This window comes from Labrus mixtus, unplaced genomic scaffold (genome assembly GCF_963584025.1).
Source record: "Labrus mixtus unplaced genomic scaffold, fLabMix1.1 SCAFFOLD_174, whole genome shotgun sequence".
NCBI lineage: Eukaryota > Metazoa > Chordata > Actinopteri > Labriformes > Labridae > Labrus > Labrus mixtus.
Window position 1 is genome coordinate 1 of NW_026870122.1, and position 12,500 is coordinate 12,500.

General features: G+C 47.3%; 1 protein-coding gene across 1 annotated transcript; it reads left to right on the forward strand.

The window, feature by feature from the left end:
• The first annotated feature begins 516 nt into the window (after positions 1–516).
• Positions 517–10,170, forward strand: LOC132961639 (sodium/calcium exchanger 3-like). The gene is made up of 5 exons (XM_061033373.1): positions 517–629; positions 2,685–2,809; positions 3,332–3,431; positions 6,630–6,899; positions 7,886–10,170. Exons 2-5 carry the CDS (start codon positions 2,702–2,704, stop codon positions 8,260–8,262), a joined length of 855 nt encoding a protein of 284 aa, XP_060889356.1. The 5' UTR covers positions 517–629; positions 2,685–2,701; the 3' UTR covers positions 8,263–10,170.
• The last annotated feature ends 2,330 nt before the right edge of the window (positions 10,171–12,500 follow it).

Below are 12,500 nucleotides of genomic sequence, written 5' to 3' on the forward strand. Positions count from 1 at the left end.
CCTCCCTCCTCCTCCTCCTCTCCTCTCCCTCCTCCTCCTCCTCCCTCTCCTCCTCCTCCTCCTCTCCCTCCTCTTCCTCCTCCCCCTCCTCCTCCTCCTCCTCTCCCTCCTCCTCCTCCTCCTCCTCCTCCTCCTCCTCTCCCCTCCTCTTCCTCCTCCTCCTCCTCTCCCTCCTCCTCCTCCTCCTCTCCCTCCTCCTCCTCCTCCTCCTCTCCCTCCTCCTCCTCCTCCTCCTCCTCTCCCTCCTCTCCCTCCTCCTCCTCCTCCTCTCCCTCCTCTTCCTCCTCTCCCTCCTCCTCCTCCTCCTCCTCCTCCTCTCCTCCTCCTCCCTCCTCCTCCTCCTCCTCCTCCTCTCCCTCCTCCTCCTCTCCTCCTCCTCCTCCTCCTCCTCTCCCTCCTCCTCCTCCTCCTCCTCCTCTCCCTCCTCCTCCTCCTCTCCCTCCTCCTCCTCTCCCTCCTCCTCTCCCTCCTCCTCTCCCTCCTCCTCCTCCTCCTCCTCCTCCTCCTCCTCTCCCTCCTCCTCCTCCTCCTCTCCTCCTCCTCCTCCTCCTCCTCTCCCTCCTCCTCCTCCTCCTCCTCCTCTCCCTCCTCCTCCTCCTCCTCTATCACAGCTCTGTTGTTAGCTGAAGGTAAGACCTCCGTCTGTTTGAGTTTGGTTCAGTTTGAGGGTCTTGATTGCACGATGTTGATAATTCATCTGATTGAATCTTTCAGAAAGGAGACACATGTTGGATCACAGGCCTGCAGACTGCGTGCATGAGGCGTGCAAACTAACCACAAAGCGTGCAAACTAACCACATGGCCACATGAGGTGCTATGGGGAATGACTCGCTCTAGAGCCAGCCCCCAAGTGGCCATTCCAGGAACTGCACGTCCACATGTCCTTCATTATTGAATCCTGGTTTTGTCGCTCGATGTCGACGCTGTAAGCGGTCTGTTACAAACACACGCTCCTCGCCCGCTCTGTCTCCGCCTCTTAATGAAACTAATCAGATTAATTAATCATAAATCCATAACTCACGCTCTCCAGTCGTGAACAAGCTACAGACACTTGATAACCGTTGGAAGATAAAAAACCTGCCGTTAATAAATTGAATTACCTTTTTGTGCGATTGTGTTATTATTATTTTCCTCGTCCTGTGTCATGTTGCGGTGCGGCTCCGAGGAAGGCGGACGGCGGGATAATCAAATTTTAAACACGAGCAAAAGAAATCCTGTCAGGACTTGAGGGTGCACACTTTCTTGGGTGTGTAATTGATTTATCTTTAAAGTGTGTGTGCTGGTGTATTATGCATGCCTCTGTGTGAGTGTGAGAGATCACAGGGACTCGGCTGTGATCTTTATGGCAGCGTTCATATTTAATGGCGAGCGCGTTGTCAGCAGAGAGCGGCAGGGCTGAGACTCGGGTCTCTGCACCAGGTGGCTCAGTGGGGGGGGGGGGCTTTTGGACGTCTGGATCGCTCCTCCTTGATCGAGTTTGACAGTGAAGAATTGATGTTGTGGCGCTCTGTGTGGTGTGCAGCGGTGCACTCAGGAGATCTGTGAAGCCACACAGGGCGGCGAGGAGAGGGGGGGGAGGGACCGGGGCCGAGGAGAGACACAGGAAGCAGTTTGTGTGTAAGACTTTGACTAGTGGTGGCATTGAAGTAAAGACCCTGGATGTCTTCATTTAATTAGCGTTGATAATTATTTTTAAAAGCGAACTTTGACCCAAACGTGGAGACCAGGAACATAAAGAATGCCACACAGATATAAGGTTTATCTGTGGTGAATAAAGCCCCCCCCCACACACACACACACACACCCCACCCCTAGAAAATAATGAAAGGTAATTAATAAAACAAATGAAACACTAGGGGCCGGTGACAAAAGCTGGAAAGGAACCGATCCAACCTCACGATGTGTAGCAGGCAGGAGGGAAACAGGGCCACATGAAACAGATCTTATCATGATAACAGAACATATCGCTAATCCAAAACTTGTGAATAATTGGGACATCGGCCCTCACTCGTCAATCTGCTGAAGAAACTAAATACTAATGTTTGAACGAGTGTCGTCCCCCGTCTGTCCCTGCAGGGGGCGCTGGAGTCCCATCGATGGCGGTCTCCATGCTGGAAATGCTGTCTCAGTCTAACTTAATAAGTGAGGGCTACCGTGTGTATTTGTGATCTGGATAAACCGACTCTTTAAAATGATTTTGTTCAGATTTTCGGGGTCCTAATGACGCATAAGACCTTGACAGTCTTTGGTCCAACATCATTTAAATCTGAACGTGTTGAAAGAGCTTTAATGAGGATCGGGAAAGTCAAACATTCTCACGTTCTTCTAATTAACCTCAAACAAGCCTGACGCCCGTTCAAAATGAAACGAGTGTGTGTGTGTGTGTGTGTGTGTGTGTGTGTGTGTGTACTGAAGTGATAAAGCATGCGAGTCTGTCTAACGTTAACAAATCAAAGTAGTTAAAGATGGCGTTCCTCAAACCTTCACAGCGTTTGTTTCTCCGCTCTGATGAAGGTGACGGATGCTCCTCACAGACTCTTCAGAACGTCGTCTGATGATTTCTTTGAGTTCTGAGAAGAACAACACAACATGCTAATCATCTTCCTCACTGTGCTTCCTTTGTGCTCTCTCTCTCTCTCTCTCTCTCTCTCTCTCTCTCTCTCTCTCTCGCCCTCGCTGCTCAGATGTTCCAGAGAGGAAGATGACATCAGACGAGGAGGAAGCCAGGCGCATCGCCGAGATGGGGAAACCGGTGCTGGGGGAACACTCCAAGCTGGAAGTCATTATCGAGGAATCATACGAGTTTAAGGTGGGTGGGTTACTCATCAAACACACACACACACACACACACACACACACACACACACACACACACACACACACACACACACACAGCGACATGTTTCTAATTTTAGCACGCTGCTCTACCCACAGGGAGGCTTTTCTTTTCTGGAGGAGATTTTTTATGCATCCTTAAACCTCCCTCACTAAAAGCACCGTGTTTGTTTGTGCTGTCATGCATCACACACAGTGTTCTGTACTACACTGCCATCATGTGGTGAACTCGGGTAACGTTTATACAAAGCAGCCTCTTGAGTTTTTTTCACTCTCCTTCATTTAGCACAAACTGCTCTACATTCCTCCTCACAGGATGTTTTTTTATTTTAGTCCTTAGACATCAGTAAGACTTCTTCACTCATTTTCTTTTTCCTCCTGTTTTTTAACCTCTTTGATTTTATTTCTCCTTCGTCCACGGCTGCACGTTTTTAATCTCCAGATGTGAGTAATGTTCAGATTTTTGTTCTGCCTCTCGGTCTCCTCCTCCTCACAGAGCACAGTGGACAAGCTGATCAAGAAGACCAACCTGGCTCTGGTGGTGGGGACTAACTCGTGGAGAGACCAGTTCATGGAGGCCATCACAGTCAGTGCAGGTAATGTGATGAAAACTTAAACTTAACTTCAATAGATTCTCTGCTCGGACTGGAGGCGGTTTGAACATGATGACACTGGAGCTCATTATTTCATCACAAAGACCGAGTATAAGTCAACATCATCTTTATATGAAAGAAATGTGTAGGCTAATTGTGATGCTACGTTTGGACATTTTTATAAAGATTTTGTTGCACATGTTTTATCCTTAACATGTTGACAGATGTTACTATGCACAGAGTGAAGGGATAGGGTGGGGGCTCCTCCCCTGAAGGTCTGCAGGTCGGTGTGAGGAGTGGAGAGCAGACCTGTGTCAGAGGGTCGGAGTGTAGGGATGGAGGAGGTCAGAAAGGTACTGGAGGGGAAAGGCCGTGCTGAGATCTGTAGGTGAGGCGGGACTTTACCTGGAGTCGGTGAAGGTGGATGAGCGGGGGGGGGGGGAGTTGGTGATGTGCTGCCATGACCAGCGTACTTTTTAAAGATTTTTTGGCTTTTTGTTTGTTTGTTTTTGACAGATAGAACAGTGGATAGAGTTGGAAATCAGGAAGTGAGGGGAATGACATGCCGGAAAGCATTGGATTTGAATTTGGAAAGGTTGGATTTGAACCTGGGCCACCCACTTGGAGGACTACAGCCTCCATACATGGGACGCGCACACTAACCACTGAGCCACCAGCGCCCCATGACGAGTGTACTTTTATTCTGATCAAATCAGGATAATGAAGTGTGAGTGGGAGGTGCAGGATGATGGATTTGAAAACCCTCAGTTACAGCCAGGCTAGTAGTTTCCCCCTGTCTCCAGTCTTTATGCTAAGCTAAGCTATACTAGCAGATTGCCTCATATTCCACAGACAGCTTTATGAGTGGAATCAATCTTCTCGTCTGACCCGCAGCAGATTGAACGTCATCATCTCAAACTTTCACCGACTTCAGCCTCCAAAGTATCAGCTGTCAGTGTGAGCAGAGCTCCTGACGCTCTGTAATAATCTCAGAGTGTTGGAAGGAGAAAGAAACTCATCCATCATGTCAGATCAGCTCGCAGCCTGCAGTGCAGCTGTCGCTCCATCCGACGCCATCACAACCGGCGTGTCGCGAGCACCGAGAAGGCCTTTGCTCCATCACTCTGCTGATGAAATATTTAATCCAGTGCTGCTCTTTACTTTTTCATGATGGGGCTGAAAAGAGCACGCAGGCGGCTCACACGGCCTGACACTTTGAATCAGCACGCCGCCCCCCCGCTGTCTGCTCAGCTTCCTGTGGACGCCGTGCTCCTCCACCTGAGGACGCCCGCTGACCGCTCACATCTAGCTGAGAGGAGCTGATGAGCTTTCTTCTTCTGGATAACTTTCATGAAGCACAAAGTTACTCCAACGACTCAATCTGTGACCTTTAAACTCTTTATATGTGATGTTTTGATCCAGCAGATGTCGCCCTTGAGCACCAGCATGAAACCAAAACAACTCGCGCTGCATTGTTGTGTTAGCATGCTAATGCTAGCGATCTTTATTCTGCTCGTATCTTCACACTGCATGTAAATTTACCTGAAATGAGCGTGATCTAGAAACACAGTTAAGCAGTGAGTACAGTATGTTATTCTTCTTTTCTCTAGTCCCTCAATTAAACAACTTTTATACACGAGGGGAGGAGTCAGCCGGCCGTCCGGGCGATGTAAACAAAGTGAAGATAGGACTCTGAAAACTCTGAAAACATCACAGACAGTGGGACTCGGGTGTTACACCCATTGTAGACAGTCATGACTCACAGAGTTATTTTCAGCAGAAACGCAGCTTCTCCTACCTCCTCCTGTTAGCTGTAGCATTAGCCTCATGTAACGCTCGGTTCTAGCCCCCCTCACGTCTTGTCAGTGTGAGATCACTGATCTAAGCTCATTGGCTCGTTGTGGCCCTGCAGCTCATGTTGAAATTTCCGAGACGCGTGCTGAGCAACTGACCAATAACGACAGAGCGGATCGGCAGACCAATCAGAGCAGACTTGGCCCACGTGGGGTCTAACAGTGTGGGCTCAACAGAGTGCAGCTGACGGACTCAGAGCGTAGAGGGAGCAAGGAGGAGCAGTACATGAAAACAGACACTTTTTTATAACTTTATCTATTGTGAACGTACAAAAGTAGGAACATAGATTAAATATACGAACCCCAAAAAGAGAATATAAAGCCTTTAAGTCAAGTGAACACCTCTGTGTGCTTTCAAAATAAAAGCTCTGTAAATAAAGTCTGTAAACATGACTCTGACAGTCGGGGGCTGTCAGTGTGGAGACGCTCTGGAGCCGTTACTATGACGACGATGTGTTTGTGTTGTTATCTTTGAGTTGTCCTTTGAGAGCAATGCACCAACACTTCCTGTGTCTGAACATCATCAGAGTTTTATGCTTTGAGACTCTAATCCGTTCTTAGTGAATCTGTCACTGAGTTGTTAATTTGACTAATAATGGGGAAAACCAAACGTCCTAACACGAGGCTCCAAAACATCCTAAACCAATCCATGACAAATGGTTAAGTCCACTTCTTATATACGCTCCATTTATTCTCTGTAAGCTTTCATTGGACAGTAGAATCACCTCGCATTACCTTTAAATACTAACGGGAATAGATTAAAGATGTGCACATTACAGGACGATCTTTACACACCTGATCTCCACAGTTTAATCACCCTTCATGTTATTTACTGGATTAGTAATTAAAGAGTTTCAGCTCATTGTCTTCAAACCTGCAGAATGATTTAAAGTGTGATAAAACCTGTTTACCCAGAAAGCTTAGCACAACGCCGAGAGCGAAGCAGGAAGTGACACTTCTGGACCCTAAAGTCTGAAGCAGCGGGAGCAGAGAGATGCTGTTATACACTGAATTATAAAAAGCACAAAGTGAAGCGCATGTACACATTTCAAAGACAAGAAGTTTCCTCTCTCTTTGGGTTTATTAAAAATTAATCGGTCCCTGTGGTGCCTTCTAATCGACTTCTGTATTTGTGTCACATTTAAAGCTGAATAGTCACAACAATAACCTGAGGCGGAGAGATAAGACGTCTCACTGTGAAGAAAAGGTTTTCTTGTCCTCTTCCTCCCCCTCTCTGTCATCCTTTATCTCCTCCATCGATTCTTTATGTCGCCTACTTTTCTCTTCATCATCCGTCTCACTTTTATTCTCCCTCTGTCACTTCCTGTTTGACTCCCCCCCCCCACAGATGAGGACGAGGACGACACGGGGGAAGAGCGTCTGCCGTCCTGTTTCGACTACGTCATGCACTTCCTGACCGTCTTCTGGAAGGTCCTGTTTGCGTGCGTTCCCCCCACCGACTACATGAACGGCTGGGCGTGCTTCGTCATCTCCATCGCCATCATCGGCCTGCTCACCGCCATCATCGGCGACCTGGCGTCTCACTTCGGCTGCACCATCGGCCTGAAGGACTCGGTGACCGCAGTGGTGTTTGTGGCGCTGGGTACCTCCATCCCAGGTGAGTCATGACACTCGATGGATTCTTCTTCTTCTTTAGAGAGAACTTTTCAAACCGCTTCAAACAGATAACGTGCTTCGTCATCAAGATGGCCGACACTCATATTTCCTCCAAACTGACTTTTTCACCCGACAGAAACGAAGCGTCACAGAAACCTGCACGCTGTCAGCACTTTTGTTATTAAAGCTCATTAATAAATCATCACTGCGCTTTGGATTCAGACGGGAAGAAGATTAAACTCTGAGCAACGTGTTGATGCTGCCAGGAAATGAAAAATATGGAAAGTTACTTTCACCATAATTGACCTTTTGACAAGCCCCGCCCTCCTGAACCACTCTGTTGAGCTCTTTATGACGCCATAAGATACACTGTTAAACTTCAGCACTGTATGTTTTACAGGTTCTTACTGTATTCTATAATTACAGTAAATTACTGTATTGTGTGTTTACAGTTTATAGACTATATTTTAATCTGCAGTGTGTACCAACAGAGCGCCGCAGGAATGAGTCCTAAAACCAGGAAGTAAGTTAGCATCTGAGCGCCATGGGGTCTAACGTCTAAAAGTCAACGGGGATTTTGAATGTGTTTGTGGTTAGACTCCTGAAATAAGGTCTGTGGTTAACACAAGCTGAAGAGATGTTGGTGTTTTGTTAGACCACATAAACTACGTTAGGTAATACCTCCACTTGTGAAGTTTGTAGTTTTTGCGCTGAAATGATGCTAACTCGAGGGCTACATACGTTAAGCTAACGTCAGATTCGTACGAATAGTTAAAAAAATCTATGAACAACAAATAGAAATCCACAGAATCTGAAACGCAGGCCGATGAAAAACACACGATGCACGTTACCCGGGTAACACGTGGTCATTTTAGAACGCAACAGAAATAAGAGATAAAGATATGAACGCATCACAACCTCGACCGTCTCAGTGACTCACACGTGACACGTTGTTTAGTGAACTATGAACCCTCTCTCTCTCCGCAGACACCTTCGCCAGTAAGGTCTCGGCGGTCCAGGACACGTACGCCGACGCCTCCATCGGGAATGTGACCGGCAGCAACGCCGTCAACGTCTTCCTGGGAATCGGCGTGGCGTGGTCGGTGGCCGCCATCTACTGGCACACGAAAGGGAAGCCGTTCGTGGTGGAGGCCGGCTCGCTGGCGTTCTCTGTCACTCTCTTCACCATCTTCGCCTTCCTCGCCGTCTCGGTGCTCCTTTACCGCCGCCGGGCGCACATCGGGGGGGAGCTGGGCGGGCCGCGGGGACACAGACTGGCCACGTCAGCCTTCCTTTTCGCCCTCTGGTTCCTCTACATCCTGTTCTCCAGTCTGGAGGCCTACTGTCATATAGAGGGCTTCTAAAGGGGGCAGAGCCTGAACACACATACAGGGGTTTAAAGTACAACTTCAGAGGTCAAAGGTCAAATCCTCACCGTGGAATCTGGTTCAGTCTGGTTTGGTTTGAAAGGACAGGTGAGGTAAGACGCCTCCCTCCCTCTCCCTCTCTCTCTCTCCCTCAACCCCTTCTGTAAGGACGCTCAAGGTGTGTGCTGCCCTCTAGTGGTGACAGGCTGCGAGGGGGGGCGAGCCGTCCTGAGCCCCTGTGGGGGCGCTTACAGTTGGGATTGAGTTTCCACCGAGTCCAGGAGAAGCCGAGGCCGAGGTCGGTCCTGCATTCCACTGGAGAGAGTCTTCTACCCGGAGAGAGTTTATCAGAGGTATATATTTTTCTCAACATCCGACGAGAACTTTTTTTAAGAAGTATTTTGGGGATAAAAACACAAAAAATAAACCAACCAAAAAAAAAAAAAAAAAACAACCACACACCTGAACAGACACAGAGAAGAATCAAAGAACTATTTTCTGATGTACGGCGAGGATTTAAAGATTATATCGTAGACGGGATTAAGTTGTCGAGTGACACTGGGACGATTCATAGTATTTATTTTTATTTGCATACTTTCTTAAGGAGAGTTTTCAGAAATCACACAGAAGAAGAAGAAGAGGAGGCGGAGCCACGTGACTGTTCATACTGGCCCACGGGGTCACTCAAAGCGGCGAGGAGGAAGAGGCAGACACAGTGAACACGGTCAAACTGCCCTGAACATTACTTCCGTACTCTATACGTATCTATATATAATATATTTCCATATTTTCTGTATATTTTGAATATTTGTTTAAACGTGGTCACCTGCTCTCCAAACGGAGGATTGATGTGGCGGCGGCGGGGGGGGAAGGGTCAAATATATACTGGAAGATGTCTTCACATTTCTAAAAGTTCTGTATCTTGCCTCAGTAAAAGTATGTCATTGTATTTTATTTATTTACTGATATCTTGGTCTCACTCGACTTTTCACCTTTTCAATCAGAAACAGAAAAAAAATAATTTAAAAAAAAATAAAAAGTTGGCGTGTTGCTGCAGAGGTAAATCCAGAGGTATTTTTTTACTGTTCCTTCCATGCACTTTGCTGTATAGTTCTATTTATGGAGACTTCGACTTGTACATGTGCAAAAGGCCAATATTAAAGGTGTCACTATGGACTGAACAGAGTGCCTGTGGAGGGAGGGGCGTTTGCTGCAGACGCCACACTGAGCGCTCTTTAGCTTCATAACTGAAGAGTTTCTGTCAAAGTTTCTTTAAACTGCGTTAACAGATTTAAAGGGGACATATGATCCCCCTCCTCCACCTTTTCAAACAGTCCTCCTCCACCTTTTCAAACAGTCCTCCTCCACCTTTTCAAACAGCCCTCTCCTCCACCTTTTCAAACAGTCCTCCTCCTCCACCTTTTCAAACAGTCCCCCTCCTCCACCTTTTCAAACAGTCCTCCTCCACCTTTTCAAACAGTCCTCCTCCACCTTTTCAAACAGTCCCCTCCTCCACCTTTTCAAACAGCCCCCTCCTCCACCTTTTCAAACAGTCCTCCTCCACCTTTTCAAACAGTCTCCTCCTCCACCTTTTCAAACAGCCCCCTCCTCCACCTTTTCAAACAGTCCCCCTCCTCCACCTTTTCAAACAGTCCTCCTCCACCTTTTCAAACAGCCCCCTCCTCCACCTTTTCAAACAGTCCCCCTCCTCCACCTTTTCAAACAGTCCCCTCCTCCACCTTTTCAAACAGTCCCCCTCCTCCACCTTTTCAAACAGTCCCCTCCTCCACCTTTTCAAACAGTCCCCCTGTGGTCTAAATGAAACATGAATCAAGCACCAGAGGAGGTTTGTGACCCTGTATAAACCAGCTCTCTCAGAACGCTCCGTTTTGGTGTGTGTGTCTCTTTAAATGTAATGAGCCCCGCCCCCTGAGTTTTCCCCGTAGACATCACTCGTCTGTAGAGAGAATAAAAATGGCCGACCTGCGTTAGAAGTTTTGTTCTAGTCTGGGGGTGGAGTCCATGGGTGGAGATACCAGGGGAGGGGAGGGGATTTTACCAGAATCCCACTGTGACATCACAAGGAGAGCACATTTGAAACAAAGCATTTTTCTCTGTGTTGTAAGACTTATGCAGACCACAAACAAAGGACTGGATGATTTATTTCACATGTTTTGGGTCAGTAGACTCTCAGGTTACACAGATATATGTTCAGAAACACAAAAAAAAACAAGACCTTGTATCCAACGCTGGCTCTCTCACTGATTGGTCCTTTAAGTGTTGTCGTTGGCCGAGGGTGTGAAACTCTTCAGTGGAGCTGCTGGTGTGGGCGTCTGCAGCAAACAGCTCCAGGTTTGATCCTATAAAGTAGCCTGATGTTGATATTGAATGCTGTTTATCACACGACTGGTGCTTTGTTTTTAATTGAGGGAAAATAATTTGAAACTCCCAAAAGAAGCGGGAAAAATATGTTTGTTACATCATTTGCATAAAGAGTGTGTAACCGGTCAACTTTTGGCTAATTTTAAAAAATCACCCAAGAGATTACCAAAGAGGTGGGAGGCAACGTATGTTTAAAACAATTATTAAAAACAAAAAGTACACAAAAATAGAAGTGACAGTTACACTGTATATCCACAAGGGGGGCGTCAACCTCCAGTCCCTGTGGTCGTCCTCCTGCGCACTCTTCCTCCTCCTCTTCCTCGGTGTTCTTCCTTTCTGGTGAGCAGTGTCGTCAAACGTCTCCAGGCCCTGGACCTCACCTGCTCAGCCCCCCCCCCCCCCCCCACTCTGTCTCTATCTCTCTTACATGTGAACACACAAACACACACACACACACATTCAGAGTAGAGCGATGGGTCCACTGCTGCACAAGACGGAGGCCCACTCAGAGGCGACACAAACCCAAACCTTTTTGTACATAATTTTCAGTGTATGTTTACATGGACGCAGTATAGGAGTCCTGGGGCGTGGGCGGGGCGGGGGGGGGGAGCATGTCAACACCACCCTCACACCTCATCTCTCTTCAGTCGCTTCATCTGAGCCAGTGCCGGTGGACGTGTGAGGTTTTGATTCTTTTATTTTGTTGGGAGGTTCATTTGTAATCTTTCCCCTCTCTCCTTTTTGAAATCCTGCAACGGGAAATCTTTTCAGTCTCTGCAGGTATTTGTGATGTCAAAGAATTCTTTGTTTTATCTCTCGCCTTCAGGGGCTTTTTGTCTTTTTTTCCTTTTCTTGACTTTTATTTGTGTTTCGAGCTGAATGTCGGCTCGTGTTTATTTGTGCCGTTGACTGTATATTCATATGGACGGTGCGTCTCTGTTGTACAAAAGTGAAGCGGCGAAAGATCACGCTGCTGGTGGAATTGGAACCAATAAATGCACAGATGGGAGTTTTCCACAAAAAAACACAGGAGGTGAGACGACCTTAACTTACGATTAAACAGCGCCAAAGCTCCCTCGCTTTGAGGCAGACGCTCGAATTCATGGAAAGTTCAAAGACTGCGTTGTGAGTGTCCGTTTTGTTTTCTTCGCCTTTACTCCTCTTACTCCGATAATCCGGTGCGCCAACGACTATCCCGACAGAATCCGAGTCAGAGAAAAATATATTTGATGTTTTATTTGATTTAACAGCGAGAGCTATGTCCCATCTGTTAACATGGAGGAGGCGGGGTTTATGATCTATACTGCAGATAGCCAGCAGGGGGAGTTCTTTTACATTTTGGCCTCACTCCCAGGCGGCTGCTACTCCGTCCATCTTGATATACAGTCCACGGTGTGTGCATGTCGCCTGCTGACGCCGCGCTCTCGTGCACAGCAGGCGATGATGAGGTCATCATTTAGAAAACGGGGCACGACTCGGAGTTTTGTCTTAAAGGTACACGTCTTAATTCTGTATGAGATTTAGATTTTTATTGTACACATCGCCTCTCAAGGCACCAGTCTTTGCGTTCTCTTTGTGACTCACTGCGCAGAGATTGGCTGTGTGGTTAGTGACGACGCGGAGGAGAGGAACTCTTCTTTTACCTTTCTTTACTTTCTTTGGTGTGTGTGTGTGTGTGTGTGTGGAACAGAATAAGGGCACATTATAAAGGATGGATATGTTTTTTCCTGGCCTGCAATGAGATGTCAAAATAAAAAAGCAAATTTACAAAGCTGGTGTTGTTTTTAAATCCCCCCCCTCTTTTTTTGTGTCTTATTATGGGATAGAAGCAGCTTTCTGGTTCATGTGTTAAC